The sequence below is a fragment of the Triplophysa dalaica genome, chromosome 6, assembly GCF_015846415.1.
Source record: "Triplophysa dalaica isolate WHDGS20190420 chromosome 6, ASM1584641v1, whole genome shotgun sequence".
Classification (NCBI taxonomy): Eukaryota; Metazoa; Chordata; class Actinopteri; order Cypriniformes; family Nemacheilidae; genus Triplophysa; species Triplophysa dalaica.
The window spans coordinates 14,388,006-14,413,605 of record NC_079547.1 but is presented as its reverse complement, the minus strand read 5'-3'; the positions used below and the strand labels follow the sequence as shown (position 1 = coordinate 14,413,605).

General features: G+C 37.3%; 2 protein-coding genes across 4 annotated transcripts; one reads left to right on the top strand and one right to left on the bottom strand.

The window, feature by feature from the left end:
• Positions 1–22: 22 nt before the first annotated feature.
• On the bottom strand, positions 23–15,417 carry cnga3a (cyclic nucleotide gated channel subunit alpha 3a). Of its 3 annotated transcripts, XM_056751171.1 has the most exons (10): positions 15,290–15,417; positions 12,321–12,506; positions 5,325–5,457; positions 4,876–4,968; positions 4,418–4,594; positions 3,986–4,045; positions 3,465–3,650; positions 3,183–3,284; positions 2,997–3,103; positions 23–2,897 (listed from the first exon to the last, which is right to left on the bottom strand). In XM_056751171.1, exons 3-10 carry the CDS (start codon positions 5,423–5,425, stop codon positions 1,492–1,494), a joined length of 2,232 nt encoding a protein of 743 aa, XP_056607149.1. In that variant the 5' UTR covers positions 5,426–5,457; positions 12,321–12,506; positions 15,290–15,417; the 3' UTR covers positions 23–1,491. The 3 variants fall into 3 exon arrangements, with proteins under 3 accessions (XP_056607149.1, XP_056607148.1, XP_056607150.1); XM_056751170.1 differs by lacking the exons at positions 12,321–12,506; positions 15,290–15,417 and having other exon boundaries at positions 5,325–12,308; XM_056751172.1 differs by lacking the exons at positions 3,465–3,650; positions 3,986–4,045; positions 12,321–12,506; positions 15,290–15,417 and having other exon boundaries at positions 5,325–12,308.
• stk35l (serine/threonine kinase 35, like) lies at positions 15,413–23,975 on the top strand. Its single transcript, XM_056751173.1, has 3 exons — positions 15,413–16,066; positions 18,984–19,728; positions 22,428–23,975. Exons 1-2 carry the CDS (start codon positions 15,604–15,606, stop codon positions 19,706–19,708), a joined length of 1,188 nt encoding a protein of 395 aa, XP_056607151.1. The 5' UTR covers positions 15,413–15,603; the 3' UTR covers positions 19,709–19,728; positions 22,428–23,975.
• The last annotated feature ends 1,625 nt before the right edge of the window (positions 23,976–25,600 follow it).

Below are 25,600 nucleotides of genomic sequence, written 5' to 3'. Positions count from 1 at the left end.
AGATAAAACAGCTGGTTTTTAGAAGTTTCGTTTCTCCACATTCTCAAGCAATATTGAGCATCGACGGATATATTATTTTTAAAAACACCTAAATCTTAAGTGTAGCTTTTAGATGTAAAAAAGCTTTTTTGATTCAAGTTCACATACAATTTAGCACCATGTTAACACATGTTAACGTGTTTTGACAGTATAAGTTCCTGGTATCATAATTACATCCTGCTAGTTTCAAGTCCTCCTCATCAATAAGCAAAGCAAATATGTTGTCATTTTATGGAAAATTCTAATGCACAATCTCTGGATATGTGACATCACAAGGTAGAGTCATTTACATATGACATACCTACAGCAAAGGTAACAATACCTACTACTTTTACATCATTGGCTCCGCCCACTGGCGTTCAGTCTGAGCAACAAGTGGATCGGGAGGAGGACTGGGTTACAGGCTTGAAATACAAGTAAGATTGCGATGTCATGTCACACAAACGTTTTGCTCTTCCTGACTGTGGAAAATGTACATTTTCAACCAATGCCCAAGTCATGTCAGTACTGACTTGCATGCTAATTGTTATGGGACAAGCAAGAATCCTGCAAACTGTAATGCATTTCATTTAAATACTATTTGTAACTGATGCGTTCATTCTTGAGTTTTTATTACATTGCCCAAAAAACAGCATTGGGTCCAAGACACTGGTTATACACACATTTGGTCCAATCCATTTAAAATACAGACTATATATTTTGTTTGTTACGTTTTCTAATAAATGAACTTTATTTGTTGGCACAATTACATTTTGTCTGCGAAAGTCATTTTAAACATTAAAACACAAAAGACTAAGATTCATTTATGAATCTCAGTAACAGAAATCACTGTAAATTAACCTCAGTGTAAAATTGAATTTAGTAAGTTTTTGGGCTAAAATTATAATTAAAGTTACACCTCAGAGAATAAAATAAAAATTAATGTCATGACCCATTTACATCTAAATTTGGATCCCTTGAGCAACACACTCCACAAAGTCCCTAGCACTTCTTTTTAAATTCTACATTGTTTAAATTGTGTCATTCAAACGCATATTCATATAAACCAGAACTATTTAACCAACATGGCACTTTTGTTAGAATGTTTATTATAGAAGCATAAAATGTGGATACCATGTGAGAAGAGTTAACAAATTGTGTTTGCTCTATTTCAATTCTGTCTAAAGTTTAGACTTAGTCATGTGTCAACAAAGAATACATTCTTACATCATGCAAGAAGGTACCAGTGATTCTCTTTTATGATAAAGAAGCATCAAAGATCCTGCGTTGTATGTTAATTGTATCATCTGAGCTCTTCAATATATCATATTGAATAATACACGGCATTGAAATTATATAATGTCATATGTAAAATGTATAAATAGATAAGTATAAACCTTTACAAAGTAATGTGCTATAAGAAATATGTACATTGACCATAAAACCCCGTTATCCCCAATGTCTCTGCTTGGGTTATTTTGCCTTCTTGTCATCATCTTTCTTGTCCTCGACCACCTCAGACAGATCCTCAACTCGTAATGTTTTAACTTTACTCTCCATGTTGGTGATCCTCTGCTTGATCTTGCTCTGGTAAGACGTGTACTCTGCCATCAGCTTGGCAAATTTAGAGGTCATGATATCAAGGCTTCCCTCTAGACGTTGAATCTTCTCTTCCAGATCTTTGGGATCAGCACCTGCGCTTGCCACAGCCTCATCAAGAAGGTTGTCCTTCCTCAGGATGGCCTTTCCTTTCTCCTCCAGGGCTTTTTTGGCATCAGGGTACTCGGTGAGCGCTTCCATCAGGTCATCTTTCGAAAGGGCGAAAAGATCTGAATAGCCAACACTACGAATGTTTGCCGTTCTCCTGTTTCCGGCCTTACTGCCCTTAATTCCAAGAATGCTGATTTCTCCGAAGTAGGCACCGTCGCTGAGCACCACAAATTGCGTGACGCCGTCATCAGCCACTACAGCAAGCTTCCCTTCCTTGATGATGTACATTTCTCGTCCGATGTCGCCCTTTTTACATATGTAATCTCCAGGACTGAAAACCTGTGGCTGCAACTTCAGCACCAACTCAATAAGCAGTCCGGCTTCGCAATCCTGGAAGATCCGAACCTTCTTTAACGTGTCCAGATGGACGTTGATGGCTATCTCCGCTTTGAGCTTATCTGGAAGGTTCTTCAAGACTTCCTTCTCATCGCACGTTTTCTTCTCCGTCCAGAGGTAGTCAAACCATTTGATGACCCGAGCCTCCAGATCTTTGCTGACTTTACGGAACTGCATGTATTGCTTGATGGAATCGATCTTGGCCTGGAACTCAGCACGAGAAGCGTTCATGTTGGAGATCATTGCACCTACGTTACCGACGATGGTGGCAAAAATCAACACTCCGATGAGAAAGTCGGCAACGACGAACAAATATTCAAAGTCTTTAACTGGTGGAGGAGTTTCTCCAATGGTGGTAAGAGTAAGAGTGGACCAATACAGACAGTAGATGTATTTTCTGGCTAAGCGGCCATATTCAGGGTGGCTTATGTTTGGATATACCCATGTGTCGGTCCCAAAGCCGATAGTTTTAGAAATGGCAAAGAATATGCAAGCGTTCCAGTGAATAATGATGAGGATGTAGAGCACAAGGTTGCTGATACGGAAAATGTTCGGGAAGTTCGTTCTGGTTTCCGTGCGGTCGAAGAACTCAAATAGGCGTGCCATTTTGAAGAGACGGTTGAAGCGAAGTTCAGGATTGTTGAATCCCACTTTCAACATTACTAAATCTGTGGGGATCATTGAAATCATGTCGTATTTGAACTGCGGGATTGTTTTGTAATGGTCTCGCAGCTTCTTTTCATCTTTAACAAGAAGGCCCTGCTCCAAGAAACCTAAAAAGTAGTAATATATCTTGTATTAGCATAACAGAAGTTGTGTTTACCCTTACTGTCACGTTAATTCCAAGTGGTTAAAATGAAAAATGACCATACCTGTTCTTGATCTGACAAACGTGTCCATGTAGTAGATCACATCTGAGCTGTAGTCCAGGATGATCCAAAGAATCGTATAAGAGTTCTGAAGCTCATTGAAACAAGCCCTATAGAAATATGAGCAATGCTCATTTAACCACATTTATGCACACAAACTTATTCATTTCAGAAGCAATGTAAACAAACCTTGTAACAAGCATAATGAGGTTGTAAAACACTGGCGCTGCTATGATTGTGAGCCATCTGTAATATTTGTCTGAGGCTGGATCCATGATCCAAACTTCTTTCCTAAAAAACATAGAAGATTATTTTCTGGCCTCTTTTAAAAAGAAACACATTCACTAAATTACCGCATTTGTCTTTAGATATTGTATTTTAGATAATTTATAAATAATCAAAGTTTTTATCTGATTAGTGTTACCAAAATTGCAATTGCTACTGTTAAATAGTCATTTGTCTTATACTCACGGTGAGGGAGGAGCATCTTTCTTTTTATCATCTTTCTTTTCGTCTTTTTTCTCCTCCTTTTTCTCGTCTTTTTTCTCTTCCTTTTTCTCATCTTTATTCTCCTCTTTTTTCTCTTCCTTTTTCTCCTCTTTTTTCTCCTCCTTGACACCATCTTTTTTTATTTCCTCCTTTTTCTCTTCCTTTTTGCTAAAGGTAATGTTTTTGATTGTTTGTATTGTTAAATCTATCTTTGATTAGTTTTTAACTGCTAGTCAGGTTTCTACGGGTCACTACTTTAAAAATCATTCATGCAGTTATCATGTTTACCTGCAGATGACAGCATTAACCAACTAGCAATAGTCACTTATTAATAATATAAAAAAAACAGCATCTGTTATTAAAATATTCGATTTTATATTATAAGGGATTCACTTTATTATTTAAAACTCAATTTCAAATATATATATATATTTTAAATAAGCTCTAAAACGTTTAGTTTTAGGGGTCACTATCCAGGGAAGATATCACTTGAGTTTACTTACTCATCAGTATTGTTGCAGTTGTTCATGTTGTAAGGTGCCAAAGGCCAATGTTTGGCTTTTCTTAGGAAGCAAAAAGTATTCATTTTAATGTCACTATTATAGAATTCTGATGATTCTAGGACTATTGACCATACTGCCACTACTGTTCTGTTCTTTTATCTGTTGATATTGACTCTTTCTATATCAAAATCTATCTATTTATCTATAGGGAACATATATTTGTATTTGTTCCTACACTACACTACTAGTGGTTACTATGTTGTCTAACCTAAAGGAAGACTACAGGTATTAAATCTACATACTGTATACTGTTTTCAGATTTTATTTTCTGGCCCAACCCAACCTTGTGCTTTTGTATGAATTTTTGGTTCTTCACAAAACGCACCTTCTGCTGAAGGATTTGTGCTGAAATCTCACTTTTTCTTTACTTACATCCTCTTATGAGGCCTGTCAGGAAGACCTACAGAGGAATGGGCATTACTTCCTCGGCTAGATAAGTCTTTGAGGTCTGGTCCTCGGAAACGCTCCAAGAAGGAGTCAGGACGCTCAACCTCTCTGTGAAGCCTATGAGATGCCCAGTTCCGCAGCATAACCAGGAAGTGAGTAAGTCTGGAAAATCGGCGGGAATCAAGTAATGCACACACAGTACAACCTCTTTGTACAGTATGTAGCTTTGTGTTCCAACCAAATCAAATGCACACTTCCACAAAATCTATTTTTCCTTAAGTTCTTCCATAAAGCTTGTTTGAAAAATCATGTTAAGTTAGATAATGTGTAATGCACGTCGGAGCTGGTCGGGATTCTGGACTGCTAAGTATGCATTTGGTTTAGGTTAGTTAAAGTAAGGGTCCACGTGCTCAACATTACACAAGGGATCACTTAGATGTTACCTTGCCAAAGCCCCTGCACCTGTGAAAGAACTTCTCCTGGATTCCAGAAGCTGGCTTGTTCCAGAGGGGGTGTCCTCACAGAGCGAATGTGCCCTAAGAAACAGTGGGAGAAAAGCTTGAGCTATATTTTATCGGTTTATTTATTGTCACCATCTATTGACTTTCGATTCAGAATAGATAAAAGTGAGAGTGATGTTTAATCTGGTTAAAAGGTCATATCATTGTCCTTTATCTTTCATTATTGAGTATAGATCGCTGATAGCCTTGAGTGCTTTATTAGGCATTGAAGTCATAATGTACGCCCATTCGATTGAATCCAAACAAAGAAGAAATTTCATTTTGATGTAAACTTTCCACGTTATTAATGTTTCAACCAATTTGATTAAATGAGGGGATCTTTGGTAAAAATGAAATGACCTCTATGGTGTTTATAGTTCTGTTACTCTAACCTGATGGCCCCATTTTCAGTCATGTTCAGTTCATCATCAGAAGCTTGATCCGTGAGCCGGTGCCGGGATGGGTAGGAGTGCTCTGTACAAATCTTTGCCATTCTCTCTTGTCTTTTTGCCTATTCATCCAGTGCTTGATAGAACAACAAGTTTGACAAAAAACAGGAATATGAATCATTTCATCTATGCAGTGTTTAATCGGTTACCATTAATAAAGCTATGGCAGATAGCAGTGTGACGGATACTTACAAAATACACTATTCATTGCTCTAGTCTATTTACAAAGAGCTTAATTGAGAAGATCACTGAACAGTTTGAATGATTTTATCATCCCGACTGGTCTAATGTAAAGTTAAGTGACGGTTTATGTTGTATGTTGTATTTAAATATGAATAGGTTGTATTTATCCTGTTGACTTGTTTTAACCAATTTCACATCAACAACATTGCCATCTTAAACATTACACCTAAAAATACGTCCTGCTCGTACCTAAAAAACTAAGATCAACCCACCCACGGGAAGATCACTATATTTGTACTTGTCAGCTAACAAAGTCAAGCTAGCCTTTATAGAAATCTTCTGATAGAATCAATTAATAATTATAGTCGTTGCTGTTGTATATTGATTCAAAATGTGTTGTTATTGAAAAGAATACACAACATCTGTACATTTTCTAAACATTACTGCATTAGAATGTAAGTTCTTCACAAAAGAACTTTCTCCATATAATGACGCTTAGTTTTATCGTATTGTTGAGCAGAGATTACTGAAATTAGATTTACACCATCAACGCTATATGTGTAATCTATTCCAAATCCAGAGTGATACTAATGCAGGGTACACAAAACCCAACTTCTTGTCAGCAGCTCTGATTTTCACCAACCAGTGCTCATTTCATTTGAGAACAACTCTGCAGTGGCAGAGTTCACGGCCCGTATTCATGAAAAATCTTAGCACAAAGAGTTGCACATAGTGTCAAAATTCTACCAAAATTCTTAGAAATGTGGAAGTTTTCCCGTGAAATTATTCAAAATTGCGTCGAAATCCGTGACGTCAAATGGTTGCAAGCTTAACCCGTTCTCTTGACGCTACAGCGAAGCACACACGTTTTCCATATATAAAAGTAAAATGAGACGTCAAACATAAGATTGTATACTGACAGGTATGCCTGCCTTACTTGCGTATACATTTGATTGCAGCTTTTGTTCCAACACTTTATTTTTTGCAATTATACGTGTCTAATGCATGTACAACTTATAACACACCAAAAGACACAGGAAAACACGTATTAGCGCCATATGACCCCTTTAAACGAGAAAATGGACGAAACACGAAAAGTGAGAAGAAATGTGTTGCAATGCATGACAATTTCCATATTACTTTTAAGGTTTATCCGATTTTTTTATAGTTTTTTGTGTGTTCAACTTTTGTTTATCTTGGATTTGGTTTTAAAATAAACTCTATAAAATAAAATTAGCCTACATTGAATTGAATGACAGTGAGTTAATAAGACACAACACATTAGATAGTGAAGGATTCATGATTGTGACCGGTTCTTTTAGAGACACGCTAACATCCACAAGACAGCGCAGAAATGCCATAGCGCCAGAAATAGAAGAAATCACTACATTAACATATTTAGCCACTGGAGAAATGCAGCTATGGTGATTTGGTTCTGTCACAACCTTCTATAGTGACCACACAAACAATAACAGTAACGTATTGTCTCATTGTTCATATTCTATCAAATACGTTAACATTAACAGCATGATAAATACCGAGTGCGTGCGTGTGTTTGCGTGAGTACGGTAAAACCGGAAAGACTAATGCCCGTTTACTTTCTTTTTTCCTTCTTGGCCAACCAACCACTCACAGTCTCTCAAAGACTGTATCATACATAGCAACGGGGTCAACTCGGCCTCCTCTTTAAGATTAAAGTTTTTGTCTTTTCCTTGCGCAGAGTTGCTCTCAGATTGGTCCTGAATTGTTTTTTAAGATAAGACTCCTTCGTAGATGTTTTCTGCTAAATTAATAGCTTAGAATAATTAGAACCTTTTAGAATACGGGACCAGTATATACTGCCACTTCAAAGCCGCAAACAAGTTGCTTCGGTCCCACTCCTCACTACAACTATTAGGAAAAATGTACCATGTTTTTATTACAGAAAAAGTTTAGTAACCATGATTTGGTTTTGATTAACATTGTGTTACCACAGTTTTACTACATGGTTAAAATATAATTATTGTGATGAGACTATCTGTATAAATCTGTGGTTGTTCTACAAATATACATTTAAGAAAATGTTTTAACTAAATCAGATGTTAATGACACTTTTTTGTTATTTCTGCAATAATTCGTTTGGATTCGTTTTCTGTGATTCTTTGGCCAATCGATCTCTAAAGTGAAAATCTAAACTGGTGTATTATGTCACTAAACGGTTTAGTTGGAAATCTGAGCGCTGCTGTACGTGCACCAGAAACGTTCAATCGGGAACTGAATCATGTCAAGTCATTTGAAAGCAGTATGTTACGATATGTCATTTTAATTCTGTAAAAAAGAATGAATCGACTAGAAATGCAAATGTAAGCGGAAACCAAAAACGACTTTGTATGACACTTTTATTCAAAATTTTCCTAAATAAAATAATAATAGTAGAAACTTACCTGTGGAGCAACAAAAATGAGAAATTGAACAGATTTAATGCAGCAGATTGTATTTTCCCGTTCATTCAAGTTGCTCTTTGATCGACGCAGCTAGTGATCATATTCAATGTTATGTTGCAAAATCCAATCTTTAAAGAAAAAACTCGAGTTTTCATTTTGGGCCTCAATTTCTTCCCACTGTGTCGTGTGTTTTTATCTCCATTTTACTGAACTAATCCATTGTCCATATATGTATAAATGTCCTGATTTCATGTACTTCCAAGGATGCGTAGAGGAGTCTTCAGCACCTCCGATGACGGACAGCTCCGTGCTAGAACTGTAGAGGTGGGCGGAGCTTAATTATCGTCTTCTCATTATTATTCATTGGCGATGCTCAGTTCTTTGCCTTGTGCCTTTGACAGTTTGAAAAATCATATACTATCGTTATTTTAGTACGGATTTTATATTTCTTAATAGCAAAAAACATCTATATTAAAGTTGTAATTTTGCCACTGTATTTAAAAGAAAACTATTTTGCATTGTATGACATATTTTCGATGTGTGAAAAAGGCCAGACAGTGCTTTTGTCTTGATAAACCAGCACTCAGAGATGTTCGATGGAAAAAAAACGATGGGACCATAACTATATCAGCAGCTCTGACATCAACATGGTTCTACCAGGCATCCTAAAGAGACCTGAGAAATCCCTAAGGCAATCTGCGGAGTAGCACCGTTAATCCCAGATTAGGCCTGAGCACCTATCTGAGCCACCTAATACTCTTTCTTGGCCTCAGCCCTTAAAATACTGTGTGTGTACCAGTTAAACTAGGCTGACCTGACGTACCACATGTTCAGATCAAGGCTGTGCAATTTTTTAAATCTGGACAGTTACCAATAAAACAGTAGACAAAGTCAGCATTACATTTCAATTCTGATGTTAAATGGAGCTCTGTCTGTCTGTTTAAGAGAGGGAGCAGGACCAGATACATCATAGGAATAGGCAGCAATGTCAAATAAGCTTCGGTCATAAATTCTAAAGAACCACCTATTTATTCCCCTTAGTCTGCAGTACCTTGTGTGGAAGCTTCAGTGGGTGCCAAAAGTGTTTTATGGAACTACACAGCCTGACAAAGAACCCTTTAGGCACATTTATTTTTAGGGAAAGTCAAAAATATTGTTAAAAAAATAATTTCTTCAGTAACCAAAAAAGATGGATTTTTCATGAATGGAGTAAGAACAGAATGAATAAAAACGTGACGGAAAATGTGTGGTATGTTGTGGGAAAAGAGAGAGAGATAGAGAGAGAACAAAAGAGGAATCATAACATAATTTACCATGACATGACATCAACTGCACGTCACATGGCAATATATTAAGTTTCCCCAATAAGTCTTAAGCCTTTTAACATCTCCCATCTGTCACATAACAAAAAACACTACGGTTTGCTTTGGTCACATTTTTGTCTCACCTTAAAACTAAAGATTTTTGACTCCATCGGGTGTGTAAAGAACAGCACCACAGTTTCTTGTAATTCATAACTTTAAATTCTACAAAATATAATGAAAATCTTGAAATACCTAAATTTAAGCTAAAATATTTTACCATGCCCTCCGTTAGGTTCAAATAGTATTCTTTTGCGAAAAGCGAAATAAGAAATTTCGATCAAGTGTTTCAAATTCCATCAATCTGACGTACTGAAATGCAGTGTGTATTCACAATCTCTCTTCCGTTTATCAAAAGGAAGGCCAAACACTTCCAGTTCAACTGCTCTGATGCTTTTGATGCCACGAGGAGGACATGAAGTGACAGAGACAGAGTGCTGTGCAGTCTTTGGAGAAAAGCCATAATGTGTAATCCAGACCCTGAAGACTTTATAGATAAATGCCTACCAATAAGAATGTCTTCAATTTGGACAACATGTTGAGTTTGATGGGCAGGTGCAGATAAACTTTTCAGTTTCCATAATTAGCCGGCTAATTGCCTACTCTGCATTATGTCTCAAAATAGTCTCTCGGCTGAAATCTTTTCTGGTGATGCTTAAAGCGGGCTCGTCAGACCAGTGTACTGTTTGGGAGTAACTTTTCTGCTCCTGCAGCACAACTGCTCTAGCTAAATTTAGTAATAATCTTTCAATTTTCTCAGAGATTAAAACAATAATTCTATAAACCTATACACAACTGATTCTATTTTAAACCATTAACATTTAAGATTACTGTTAGACAGCTGTGGACCATGAACAACCACATATTTCGTGTCATTAACCTAACCAATAGACCGTTTCAGCGGCAACAGCATGAACAAACATTGTGCGGACTTAACTTCTGGTAGACCTCCGCAAATCTTAAAATGAATATACAATAAAATATGAATATAAATTATTATTAACATAAATTAAATTGAAAATAAATAGTTATATTATAACCAAACACAGTTATAACAACCATGAACCATCTAAAGGACAACTGAAGATGATGTAGACACTCTCACACAATCTAACACTGTTTGTTTGGAATCATGTCCAGATACATTTGGATCAATTAAAAGCCTCTTAGCACAGGCAGCCAGAAGGTAAAGGTAATCAGTATACATTATCTAAACACTTAGCTCCCCCCTTCTAGCTCATTCTAGTGTCAAGAATGAAAACTTCACAAGTGTTTTGATCCTTACTTTTCAGCATGACTCAACGCAAAAAACATTAATTAGAATGGCAGTGTGTTGAAAACTGTTAATTAGAGTCTGCAACTGTTGATCTGAAACCACAACTGAACCTTAAATTTACGTTAAGACTATTGCATCTGGCTTTTAAATGCACATCTAAAACTCTGTTCATCACCTGCCTCAATGCTCCCGCACCTTTGAAGAGCACAGCTCTGACCCCAAGCAATTAAATACTATAACCTCATTTTGCTCTACACTGTCGCATGTCATCCATCAGCCTGTTCTCCTCAGATGGTTCTCAACCAGCCTCCAAGAAAGACTTCAACCCTATCTTGGCCACTTTTTAAATCATTTTTCATGATGTATAAACTTCTTGTTCATATTTGAAATTTAATATTAGCTTAATCAGGCAAATATATTTATGTAATACCAAAAAATATATTTATCCTATGACACAGGAAAATACTATTAATTAAATAAAAACTTCTCCGAAAAATGTAAAAGTAAGGTCGATGATTTTATATCTTATTTCTATCATTAATTTTGTATTTTTTGTTTTGGAACTTTTATTGAATCATGATGTAATAGTTTACATTGCATAGACATGTCTGATACAAATTGTAAATGTGTTTCACATGTTAACATGTTAAGGCTCTCCCCCTTCATTATCAGAACAGTGTTATTAGGGTGAAGAGGTTGTCATGGCAACTTTAAGGATGCACCCTCACCTGCCTAAGCCTTCACAGCAACAAAACTGAACCCATCACAGGAGTTCAATCCAGCAAAATGGAAGAATACATTCAAGACTGTGAAGACATTGGATTTCCCAACATTGAGAATTTAATGAGATTTAGCAGAATATAGATCTGAGCACCAATGAACTGCAACATAATGGCAGGAATACACTACAAAATCAGATTTTTTTAAACCAGACATCATTCCACTTGCAGACTTTTTTCATATAGAAACACACCAACTGATCAAATCTGCAGACTGACACAGACTTTCTGCAACAAGTCCAAAATCTGAGCAAAAGTCTTGTAGTGTATTTTAGTCTTGAGGTGAAATAAACATTCTTAGTTTATTTGCATGAGAATCTTTATCTAATTATTTGATATATTTGCGTCTTGTTGTGAAAAAAGTTTGAAAAAAGTTTTGCTCTTTTTGTTTTCACTCAGTACATATGCTAACACAGTAATATAATCAGGGGTGCCGCCAGAAATTCTGGGCCCTATGGAAACCAAAATTTCTGGGCCCCCTACAAATAGGAAAATATAAAGGGGGTCTGCTCTTCTGGGCCCTAAATCAGCCTGGGCCCTTAGAATCGTCCTAACCTTCCACCCCTTTACGGCGCCCATGAATATAATATCAGACAGGGAATTGTTAAATGATAAAGAGATCATATAAAATTCCTTGTGTAGATCTCAACATTCTGACTTTGTACCTTCTAGATTAGAAATTAGAAATTAATTCCTCACAAAGCAGGATTTTTAAAAAGGCTTCTTTAGCCACAACTTTTGAACACCCATTAAAATGCCTTGTTTACACTTTTTGACACCACTCTGCATCTGCACTCCATTTGCAAATTTCTTTATAAAAATAATGGAGAGATTTGTGTAATGATACAAATCACTTGGCGTTTCAAATTCAAGGAGATGCTAATTGCGCTAAAGTGATGTATGTGTGGGTGCGTAACCTTGATTCTGGCAATCACTGTCTGGAGATTGTCTCTTTGTGTGTCCTGATTACCCCTGGAGTGATTGGGTTTTTGAAGAATCTCTCAGAGGACGACTGAAGTAGTACACAGAGGAGTCAGTCAGATCCTCCACAGCCTCCTCATTCCATTATGACTGTGAGTGTTTTACATCCTAAAGACCCGAACCTTCAAAACAAATGCTGAAATGAGACACAACAGGGACAATGAAATATGTTTAGGTGACTGTTTTCTTGACTTTATAGCTAACATCTTAATACTAAGTGAATAAAAAAAGCCCTTTGTAAATCAGTGTAGAAAGTCACATCTGTTAGAATGGGTATCTCCTGATAACCATCTGTACCCCATATACCTACTGAGCATAAACAATAAACAGATTGTAAAAAGCTCTAAGACAAGGGTAAGTAAGCCCTTTCCACAGCAACAATAAACCAAATTAAATCAAATTAATTATTTATGAGGAAGTATTTTTCATAAACCAGTACTTTGCCATAATAATTTCATATGAAAACACTTATTTTTGTTGTTTTATTAGATTTTACTCAAAAGGTTAGTGTCCACAAAAGATATACAGAAATTTAGCTGGCCTTTATAATTATGAGGTTGCTATGGCAGCAACACAAAAGCATAGAGCGCTGTGTCCCAGTGCCCACTTCAGAGGGACATACACCGGTCTATTGTACCACACACTCATTTTCTACGCTACTTGTTCTTTGGTGTCTCTGTCTTCAAGGCTGCACTACAGATAATAGCCAGATGTTTCCACTGTCTCTGCATAATAATGACTCAATATACCCCATAAATATGCAAAGTACTAGTTGTGGTCTAGTTTGTACACTTTAAAATGTTTTTTTATAATTTTAGCTTTTGCATAAAAGGACAACCTTCTAAGAGGTTCATGAACAGTACAGAAAAGTCTGCAACTTTGTAACATCTTTTAGGTCTGCTCTGGTCTGCTTCTCTGTGTAATTCTGCATCACCAAACAGCGATCTTTGATTTGGTGAAGATTAGTGCCATTCATTCATTTGCAGGCCAGCAGGCTCCAACCAAAAGTTACAGGTGACGTTGCATTATGTGGTTAATTTTACTGAAGGAATAGCTTTTTATGGTTTTGTGGCTCTGCAGAAGGACATTATCTTATAATTGGCAACAATACAACTATAACATCACTGCTCCCTACAGGATACTCCACAATAAAAAACATTTTAAAGATATTTTCGTATGAAATTTCAAAACCCAATTATAATATTAAGTTATATTTTATTATATATTTTTTATAATATAATTAACATATTTACTTATATAATATAATTATATCAAATATTTGTTATAATTATAAAAAAATGTATACAATAACATTCAATAGTAAACAGCTGTAGTCTATGCAATTTTAATATCAAATGTATAATTTAGTGGAAATATAAAGGTTCGATCCGATTAGAAGGATTAGAAAAAGAGTTAATATCATCAGTATTAATAGCCGTATCCTAAAAATATAAACTATAAGTGTATGGTCAAGAGTACCAAATGTGTATGTTGTGAATACCAAACCCACATTACTATATTTTGGGGACAAATTTGTACCCACGAAGTGAACAAAACCTGTGAAATCTAAGAAAAACCTATGTTCATGTGAAACTTGGATGTTGTCATTTTGGCCAGGACTCGATGGAAGAGATTTCATATCTCCAAAGGGACTTTTTAATAACTTTTCCACCTTTAATAAAATATTTTAATAAAGAGCTAAGATGTCAGTTGTTCAAATTTGACGATTACTGTTGACATATACTGTAGTATTAAATCCATACCAGTAGGTGGAGCAAGAGAATGGATTAGTTGTTGACTGCGCCCTCAAAGGACTGATGAGTAAACTCTTCAACTAGCCTTCGAAATGTATAGTTCAAGCTAGAATCACCAAATTAATACAACTTTTAAGATTTTAACGTTTAAAATGAATGCACACATTCATATGAAGCTTTTTGCTAGGTTTACAATGTTGACTTTCAACAGAATGGAAACAAACAAATCATGTATCCGTGTAGCCTACGAGCTAAGGCTAACGTTGGCCTTGATTCGTGTTCCTGAATGCGACTGGTGACATTTTAGGCCAATAAACTTAGTTCTGGAAAAGCTCTTTTTGATTTTCATTAAATGACTAGGTCCTAAAAGATGTCAACCTAAAGCTGTTCTTTGTTATGCAGATACTGTTGACTTCCAACTATGCTTTGTTCATCCTGTTGTTTATATGATCTTCAGAGGAGTTGTCAGAATATAATGTTGCGTTCCATGATTAACTATTATATATAGCAAAAAAGCGGGTAAATGTTTAAATAAAAAACACGTGCGAATATTTATCACTTATGAATTTATGATGGGCACACTGGCATACCCCGGCGAATTCCACCTTCGTCATGTTAGAAGAACACGTGCGTCTTGCATGTCATGTGTCTGAGCCGTGTGTAAATGCACGCTCATGCTGGAAAGACGAAACCATTTGAGACCACAACATGGGTGACAACACATGTGTTTTTCTTTGTGACAAGGCCTGATCGTTTTCTTCAAAAGGTGAAAGCAACACATTCTTGTCAAGGAGTTGTCCATTATGATGATTGAAAAATGTATTTGTATATTAGGCAGACCCCAACGCGTCCGTGCATTCAAGCTACGCAAATGTAAACAATAGCGAAGCACTTCCGGTTTTAAATCTTGTACGTTGCCTTTGATTAAAAAAGCAAAACCTGTCCAAAATGAAGCACCCGACTTTTGCGTTGATTACGCAATGTCTTATTGAGCTAACTAATATTGTTGTATGGCCATTGTATGTATGTTCATAATACCTTAACATTAGGTAGAACAATAAAATAAACGTGTAGCCTAAACAATAATACACGAGGCGTTTTGGTTTACTTAGCCATTTAATTTATTTGTTTATTGTCATTTTAATACTCACCAAATTTCAAACGTCACTTTGAGAGGCGTTTACGTTGTTCGTGTCCTCATAGGTCAGAACCCCCCCCCCCCCCTGCACACGGAAGTGGGACGTTCCAGTCAAGAACTCTGTTCATTCAAGGTTTGTTCGGCACAAGCAGAGTCACAGACTAGAAGCTTGTGATTGAATCACTATGCGCCACAGTATGATAACTAATGAAGATGTCCGCTAATATTTGAGGATTGGCTACAACTTCCTTAAAGTGTAACCCGTGACGCAGAAAGATGAACGCGGAAGATATTTCCAATTGCACGCTCAAAACGTGAGGAGACGCGATGGACAGAGAGCGGCACCGGACACGGAACGCTTGCAAGAGAAGCGGTGCGCAAAGTGAAAGCGCCAATGTCCTGCGCTCGCTCAGCGCAGCCAACATTGACGATGAGACAATGGTGGACGATTTGGACAATGTGAAACATGGCAATCTCGAACAGCGGTTAATGGCACCGCGGTACAGCTTACTTCGTGAAGTTGGCCGGGGCAGCTATGGCGTCGTCTATGAAGCCATTGCCCGCAAATCTGGAGCGAAAGTGGCGGTTAAGAAACTGCGCTGCGACGCGCCCGAGAATGTGGAGTTGGCGTTGGCGGAGTTTTGGGCTCTCACCAGTTTGGAGAAACGCCATGAGAATGTGGTGCAACTGGAGGAGTGTGTGCTGCAGAGAAACGGCATGGCTCAGAAAATGAGCCATGGCAATAAGCGATCCAAGCAGTACTTGAGATTGGTGGAGACGTCTTTGAAAGGTAATGTGTTAATAGTTCTGTCATTTTATGCTTTACGCGTCACACGTTTGAATTGTATTATGCATGGGTAAGAGTGCGTTCGTCGTGGTTAAGACTGTGATCAATTGCTTTTGTTTGAATTTAAGTTGTGTTTGTTTTTTATGACAGTGCACTCATTTAGTAGCTGAGATAAAACTTATTGATTTATCAAAATTCCAAACGACTATCGATATTTCTTTGCGTTCTGGAAGCAAATGACCGAATGACCATTGTTTGTCATCAAATTGTATGCGTCACGTTTCATAGATGACACTAGGCCTTTGTGCCTTCATATTGCGCATGTCCGTGTGCTACATTAAGATTGTTTACATTTTATAGAAGGAAGTCGCCAAATGTCGGACACATTTGCCATCCCCCACCTTCCTTTTTCGGTTATGAAACTCTTGAGGTTGGGGTGGGAAGGGTCAGAGCCTCTGGACACCATATTTGTGCAAAGAAGGTGGTTTGAAGCACGATTTTCTACAGTACAAATCTCGTATCTACTCTCTCACATAAAAAAGTGAGACTCATTGGATGACACAAATCTTGCATGTGAAACATGGCATGTCTCGTTTCTTTGATTGTTTTCAGATGCAGATCTTGTAGGTTGTCTCGCTGTATCATATGCAAAGTGCTGCTAAAGGTCAGAGCACAATATTCCTCCTGTTGATATTTAACAGTAAACATAGCAGTCTAAGCAGGAATAGGTGGGATCTTCATCATGTACACTGGGAAATATTATGGAATAATATTAGTGGTGGGCATAGATTATTTTTTTTAATCTAGATTAATCTGGATTTATTCCAAAATTAATCTAGATTAATCTAGATTAAAATGGCTCATTTGAATTCTGCCGAAGGCATTCAGAATATGTGTGCTACCCAAATAATGACTAAAAGTAAGTCTTTGAGAACGGGTTTCTCAAGCCAGGTGGCGCATTAGACCAGGGGCTCATCTACTGTTTCCAAAATGCATCACAAACTGCTTGAGAAAGCTGTTCTACTATGATAATTGGTGATGAAAATTAAATTATGTTCAATAAGATGAACTTATGTTTACTTCCGCATTAGCTAAGGGATGATTTCCATTTAGGTGGTACTTGAGACTGGAAGAGCTCCTACAGTACATTTACATTTAGTCATTTAGCAGACGCTTTTATCCAAAGCGACTTACAAAGAGTGAGGGAGCAACAAGCGATATGTCATACAGGAGCCATAATACATTAGGTGCCAATACAAAGTTACTGGTTTCAACTAAAGCTAGACCACTACCTGTTGAGAGAAAGTTTTTTTTTAAACCAATTCCGCATTGCACAAGGTGCAAACAACCTTAGTCTTGTCGATGTTTCTATTGGGAAGCTTCTTAAAAATTAATATTCCCTGAAGCAAACCCGGCGGCTTCATAGCTGCATCCATGTTAGCACGTCACGTTTGATGCGGTAATTTCACAGTAACGTTATGTTGTGTTCAGACCAAACGCGAATGGCATGTCAAGCGCGAGTGATTTGTATGTTAATGCAAAGAGCCAATAGACCTACTTGCTGCGCGAATCGCGCGAATGAAGCCCTGGTTATGAGATGATGAGGCGGCTTCTGCTTCCGCGAATCACGCGAGTTGAAAAATCTCGTTCTCGCCCCGTACAGTGCAGTTAAGCTGGTATACATCCGCGCTAAAATATCAAGGTGAAAGACATCATAGCTTGCGTAGTATAGACCCAGCTCCCAACCCAACTTTGAGAATAGATTAATGGCGACGTTTTTTTTAACGCGCGAAAATAGTCTCACTGCGTTAACGGCCCACCACTAAATAATATACAATGGCCTAATATCCTTATAGGAGCAAGACATAGCTTTACTTTTAAAGGGCAGACGTTGTCTTCATTTAATATGAAAGGGTACTTAACAAAGTGGTTTTCAAGTTGTGAAGACTGAGAGGTTTTTCTGCGGTTGAGGATTTCTGTTTAAACCCCATGTGTGACTTTGCATGTCTGAAAATGCATTTGCTTAGGTGTCAGTCCGATTTGGAATAACCCTACAATGGCACGACAAAGAGGTTTAACCTCTTGCATCTTTTAAATTATAACACTTTAAAGTTTAGACTGAAATAACAGGTGTTGGTGTCTGTTAAAAAAGGGAACCGTTGTAGGGTGTATTTAAATGGTTTCCTACCAGTTGACTTTACTTTGTGTCAATCAGAATTGGAGAACATCAAACAAATGCCAGGCCACTTTAATTAATGACATTAAATTGATAGTTCTCTCAACTTAGACAATTCTTTTATAATTTACTCACCCTTATACGATTCCAAACTTGTATGACCTTCATTCTTGTGCAGAACTCAAAAATAAAAGTAGAACCATTATCTTCTGCTGTATGGACTCAAAAACATGAAGACATTTCTCAAAATATATTATTTTGTGTTCCACACATATACAGGTTATGAATGACATGAGGGAGTAAATGGTGACAGAATGCTTTCTTTTTTGCTGAACTATGCTTTTTAAATCATCTACTTCTATACCAGCGTTATACATTAAAGGTTTTTGCCTGTATGAATGCTAGTCCAGTGAAATGAGAAACTTGTCCAAACTGGTTGAGCAGCAATCCAGCTTCTGAATCTGATGACAAAGCAACTCTTGCCTTAACCAAGCCTGAAAATAAGCAGCTATTGCTTGTATAAAAAATAGTATTTAAGTACTGCTTTGAGATTTTGATGATCCAGAAGGTTTTTGCAGTGAGTGTCATGATTTTCACGGTCTCCAGTAAAAATGATTACATTTTTTGTCAAAATGATTGTAACACTGCAGTTCAAAATGGCTGCTTATACAAAAGCTAACACTTCAAAAATGAATGTATATCTTTTTGCAACTTCATATCTCTAATGTTATTGTTCACTTTTAGGTGAGCGTGTATTGTCGTGTCCAGACGAACCCTGCTACCTATGGTTTGTTATGGAGTTCTGCGAGGGAGGGGACCTAAATCAATTTATCCTGTCCCGTCGTCCCGATCCACACACCAACTCCAGCTTCATGATGCAGTTGAGCAGTGCTGTGGCGTTCCTGCATGAGAATAACATCGTCCACAGAGACCTTAAACCGGATAACATCCTCATCTCGGAGCGGTCCGGTGAGCCCGTGTTAAAAGTGGCTGACTTCGGCCTGAGCAAAGTGTGCGCGGGTCTGGCCGCAGGGGTACGGGACTCTGAGGGGGGCCGGGACAAAAATAAGAACAGTGTTAATATTAACAAATTCTGGCTGTCGTCTGCATGTGGTTCGGACTTCTACATGGCACCAGAGGTCTGGGAAGGACACTACACAGCCAAAGCGGACATTTTCGCTCTAGGGATTATCATCTGGGCCATGATTGAAAGGATCACGTTCATTGACGCAGAGTCAAAGCGGGAGCTGCTCGGGACCTACGTACGACAGGGTTCTGATATTGTGCCTGTTGGAGAGGCGCTGTTGGAGAACCCAAAGATGGTGCTGAGTATTCCTCAGCGCAGGCGCTCGCATATGTCGGAGGCTCTCCGGAAACTTTTGCAGGACATGTTGGCTGTGAATCCTCAGGACCGACCAGACGCGTTGGAGCTGCACAGTAGGATGGGGCAGGTCACCTGTGCTACATGAACTTTGACCAACACACACAGGTGCGCTTTTTCCATTGAAAATTCTTTACGCAAACCGAAACTGCTGCTGTTTTTTCTCTTTTTATGAGTTAATCCAACTTAGTTTTACCCGTTGAGCCACAAGAAACAAATTTATGATTAAATGATCTTTCGAACTCCTAGACCATTTTGCAAGACGTAAACAACACGGGACCAGAAAATCTTCCAGACACAACACAAATGTTAGAACATAATGAAAATAGCAGAGCATTTAGTTGGTTAGACTAGGTATGTCAAAATAAAAATTGGTTTACGTCTTGGCCGATTCCAAGGTCATGGATGTGACATTTTCAGTCAGAATTTTGAATATAAAATATCAGAGAATGTATTTATTACCAATATATTGAATCATCTGTCTTTATTTTACTAAACCCCTGTTGATTGAGTCCAGACCTCAGAAAATGTCAGTCCATACACAAGTTTTCCTCTTTAGAGAGAGAAGTTAATGCGTTATTATTAATGTGACAAAAAAGAGCCTTAACATACTTTGAAGGATTTCTGTGAATAAATCAATAATACCCAACAAATGAAGAAGTGATGTCTTTTTATAGACAAAAAATTTTATTTTTATGTGCCCATTTATGAGCAATTATGACCTTTATGGATAGGACAATTCTGTTATGGATGTGACCGTTCACTTATCTGACTATGGAAAACTATGCTTTAAAAAATTTGGACACATCAAAGGGGAATTTAAACCAACAAATACATCACTATGGTCTTGGTTAAAAACGTAATTGATAAAAATGTAATCTTGACAATTGCATGGAATTGCCAATTCGCTTTATGGTCTTTTTGATTCTAAGTTCATCTATACTTCTATAAGCACCAGCATCAACACAAGAACATGTTTCTGGAAGGTGTGTCAGTGTTGTATAACGTCGTCTTTGTTTTAGAAAGGCCCACAGCAATAAAGAAAGTTCTGTTGTGTAGGTGGCTCAGCATATCGAGATTTGAATACTGCACATTGTTTTTATGGGAATAGTTTGTATTTGTCTCGCTTCTCTGTAAAAGTGTCATCAAATTCCACCTTTTAATTTCTGTATGGTTCTGACAGCTCACCTGCTGTCTCAAAACATGTTGGCCTGGTTTTTCAAAAAATATGCACATTCATATTCCAATCCATACAGACAGTGTTCGATATGACTCATTTTACTACATGACTTCTTTATGAGAAATCCTACTCGCCTGCTCTAAAGAGCCTCTGTTGTTTTTACAAGTGCATGCTGGGATAGCACAACCGCACCCGTTCACCACCACCCCACCTCTAACACTCTATATGTCTCCCTTGCGCTCTCCCTCTGTCCTATGGTGTTTGCCTTAAGGGGAATATTGTCTTCCGGCAGACCAGGTGACTCCACACCGGACACGACATGACAAAAGACAATAGAAACTCATTAGAACCCATTTTAATTTCAAACTTTGTCCACACTGGATGCAGGTTGTCATGTTGCGTCGCGCCTGTCGCGTCCGGTGTAGACATGGTATGAGATTTGCTCCTAGTCCTAAAGTGAAAAGCTGCTTTGACTGCAAGAAACTGAAGAGTTAACTTTCAATTAAACAAAGACCAGAATTCTGTCTTATCGTTCACCTTTCAGCACTCACGTATATAGGGGGAAAAATACATTAAGATCCAAAACAAAGAGATTTTCAAGATTTAAACTGGACTGAATCTCCACAGTGGTTTATAAGACTATAGATTATTTTATATTTGAACAGCTATACTGGTTGCACATCAAGTATTTGTGTAGAAGGCATGTAAGCTTTGGGTATGATGGTCTGAACATATGTAACAAGGGTTATCAATTAGATGGGGGTTGCTATGTGTCAGGCATTATGAGGACATTACAGCTGTCTGCTACTCTAGTCTTTTGTTCACCATCCCCCTCTCCTAACATTGCTGCGCTCAGACAGGAAAACCGTGAGGATAATTTGCTCTCAGACTGTATGTGCGGGACGTGAGAGAGAGGTTGGGTTCAATCCCGAAACGGCGCATGTTTGTTCAGAGTGACTGCAGTGGGGCATTCAGTAGCTATTTCTGAGTCAGCACATTGTTTGAGCTGCAGGATACATGGAGGGGGACGGGCGGGGGGTGATGTGATGTGCTGTACTGTATGCTATAGAGAGGCTTAAAGATCAAGCGGTAGTTTTTGCAGTCCTGAGTAATGGACGATAACAAGCAGAGATTTGGGGATTTTTGAATGCTTTTTAAATGCGTGCAAATCTGTTTTCTCGATCAACAATCTGATGAGATTCTGCCCTATTTGAGAGCATTACGCAACACTCCGCCAGCCAACATCACGTCACCACTGTGCACGCTTTTTACCAGAGCTCTTACAATGATAGAATGCTTTTTTCAGTATTTTCTTTCTTCTCTGTTTCTTCTCTGTTCTCTTTTATTTGAGTTGTGTTGGACTTGTAATGCTAAAGCTGTAAAGTCTAAGCCAGTGATTCTCAAACGTTTTCTTTGTAAGGCCACCTTTGCGTAGAGTGCATCACTTTGTGGCCCCCCCAAAAAAGATTTATAATCTTAAGCGTAGAATGTTAAATTAACCAAAAACATATTCAGTTATACAATGCTGGATCATCAATTATTTTGGTTCGTGGGCTTTTTTCTGATGTTTGATTGCATACATTTTTGATCATTTTCTGAGTAATTATTATTTACTTCTTTTTTTTAGGCTTTCCCAGAACAGAAGGGACCGTGATGCTTGGAAAACTGAACCTTCCATCGCTGGTTAAATGTGAAGAGTACAAAGTGCTCAAATTTAACACCAATTGAACACATTTGTTCAACAAATAGATTTTTCAACTGACCGTAGCTTTTTTGTTTACGATAGTGATTTGGGTAGAATCGTCAGTAATGTCACAAAGAGTGGTGTAAAACAATGTTGTGATACAGTGATTACAATCAAACCAAATCAAGCAAGCGCTTTTATTAGTCTTAATAAAATGTCAAACTTCTCTATTTGGAGATTTCCTAGTTGCACATTATCAAAACATCTTTTGTCACAAAAACAGACGTCTTTCAGTTATTTAGTAAAGTTACTTTAGAATGCTTTTTTTCACAAGAAAATAACATTTTGATTTAATCAGATGTCCTTCGCTTCTTTGTAACCTTTTATTATTAATGTTTGCTGCTGTGAAACAAAAACATACAGATTCATTATCGATGGTTGACAAATACTTGAGCTCAGTTTCTAAAACAAAGAATATTGACAGTACACAAACAAGGCACTTGACTACCTTTTTGCTGTATTTATGCATGGCTATCAAATAGTACAGTCAATGTCATCTGTGTCAACATGCTCACGGTTTTATACTTGGGTCCATTTAGTTGATTTTACTTGAGTAAATCTTCAAAACTTGAACTTTAGCTTCCTTCTGTTATACCCCATAGCTGAATTTTTTACTTTAAAGCCTTGTTTATTAATTGGCTATTAAAATTCCCATGATCTTGAAAGAAGCCCAATATTGAGATTTTTGTTCATGATTGCAGATTGAACCTGGTGCCTTGATGTCTAATCGTATAACTGAGATTTAACCTGAGATTTCTTTTTTAATTTACAGCTCTAACTTTTTAACATGCAGTACGTTCTTTAAGGTTTTAATAGTGGAACACTTGTGTGCAGTTGAAAGCTTTCAATACCAGTTGTATGAGATTATTTGGCCAAAAAGAAAAGAGCCCCTGGCATTCATGAACAAGCAGTGTAGAATTCTTTTCTACACAGACACACCCAATTGTACAGTTTTGTTTTTGAAGTTATATTTTAGGATGTTTTTTTTCCCGAAGTATGAATTATTGAACCATTAGAAGTGAGATTATTTTTTATTTTATTTTTTTAGAATGCATTTCCAATATTGAACAGTGTTATATTGTTTGATTTAAATTTTAACAACATCTGTTTTTGTTAGAATTTTACTTAATGCTCAAGTTGGTATTGTTCATTGAAGGATAGGAGGAATTAGCTTTTATTTTTTTAATATCCTGATCTAAACTAAACATCATAGAGAATAAATTGGAGTGTGTTTGACTGTTTATGGGTTGATTTTGCCTGAAAGTTTGTGTGTGCTAGTTCTACCTCAGCACTCTTGTGTTTTAGTAACTAATTCACTAAATTAACTAGCAGTGCTTTTGTGTGCGTTGTTTTTAAGAGAGATTATAAACTCATGTTTTTATTTATTATATATATTTTGTTTTTGAATAATAAATGTAGAGTTTCAAACTATTTGACTAGTATTTTCAACTTTACTTCCCTGATTCACTGTCTGCTGTGGAAGAAAAACAAAACTTTCCAGGTCCTTTTTTATTCACTCTCAAGTTCAGTGTTTTAAGTTGGAACTGCATTGTTCTTCATTTAGGTACTAAATGTTATCGAGTTTGACAGTCCATCCGTCTGTCAGGAAATGTTTGTTTTACAAATGACTGGTTCATTGTCTGTATTTCTTTTAATCCACGTCTGTTATTTCTTTTCCGGAAAAGGCATTTTAAATGATTGTATCTCTTATGAGGATCAAATATAGCGTGGTATTTAAAAACTGCAGTGCTTCTCAGACCTGAAAACTAAAGTCGGAGAGTGTTCTGCCATATTTTTTTTGTCGCTTTGAATTTTTTGGAAAGCTTAAATGGAATTTTTGTCACCAGTCAAAAGAACCACAGTATTAGACTGCGCTTGCACTGAGTGTCTCTCTCTCTAAACGTAAACAAAGAACAATACAAGCTCACATCTTGTTTGAACGCCTTTTACCCATTTCCATGTTTTTCTTAGTATTTCTTGTTGTTTGACTGTAAACACGTCTATGCAACCTCTTAATCCCTGACTCGGTGACGCTGCTCTGCTAAACTAGCTTCCTCAGAATATTCTGTCTTTGATTTTTGGTTCATATTATGACAGTTTTTTTGTGGGGAACTTTATGCAATTTGTTTTTGAAAATTTGAATGGTTTTTGTAAGGCTTTTTTTGCAAGCACACTAAAACTGTGGGAAGCTTTGGTGGCAAAACCCCATTTATTTTGATGCTGTTTTTGTTTAATAAACCATGTAAATGTGTAAAATGACTCTGTGTTTTAATGTTTCATGATATGAAATATTTCACAGAACACTTCCATAGTGCAAGAATGAAGAAAATTGCTGTGTGTGATTTATATAATGTCTGCACCACTAGTGGCGTCAAATGGAATTACAAAAATAAAGATGTTTCCTAAACATCCTTATAGACAGCATTAGTTCAGTCAATGATACCAAGCTGAGCCATTTAAACAGTAATGTATTGCAAGTCGATGAGTATGTTTATAAACACTCAATTTGAAAGGCTTTGTTGTGCAGTTTAGCAATACTTCACATAGTGTTATATGTATGCTTCTGCCCTATGCCTAAACGGCAGTAGCACAAAAGGCATTTTTAACTAATCTGTTCAGACAAGATAAATCCCCTGTTAAAACAAAGTGATCACCCCTGTAGACTGCTGTATTAGGCAGTCATGTGTAAGGGGACATTTTGTTCTCGTTCATAGCACACAAACACCTGCTTGAGTCCAAATACCAACAATATCAAAGCTCTTGTTTTATGGCCTTTAATCAATTGTTAGATTCTCAGCACTGGTGTCTAAATTATAGTTATATAAATATTCTGTACCTAATAAAGCTAACAGGTCTTATTGCTTCATGATTGCTACATTCCTTGAGCTCAGAATGAGGTGACAGACAAACAGTCTTGAAAAGTGCAAGGAGATACTGGGGGTTGGGTAATACTCATTCTATGGATGTGGTGTACTGGGGGAGGTCTTAGTTTGAGTGTTAGTGGGATGGTAATGTGTGGGGGAGTCTTCGTACTCAATGACCCCGAGGAAAACCGC

Coding starts and splice junctions, on each gene's coding strand:
- cnga3a (XM_056751171.1), bottom strand. CDS start 5,425: ATGGCAAAGATTTGTACAGAGCACTCCTACCCATCCCGGCACCGGCTC. Junction 4,595..4,875: donor GGTGCAGGGGCTTTGGCAAG/GTAACATCTAAG, acceptor CCGATTTTCCAG/ACTTACTCACTTCCTGGTTA. Junction 2,898..2,996: donor GTTTGTCAGATCAAGAACAG/GTATGGTCATTT, acceptor ACTACTTTTTAG/GTTTCTTGGAGCAGGGCCTT.
- stk35l (XM_056751173.1), top strand. CDS start 15,604: ATGGACAGAGAGCGGCACCGGACACGGAACGCTTGCAAGAGAAGCGGT. Junction 16,067..18,983: donor GGTGGAGACGTCTTTGAAAG/GTAATGTGTTAA, acceptor GTTCACTTTTAG/GTGAGCGTGTATTGTCGTGT.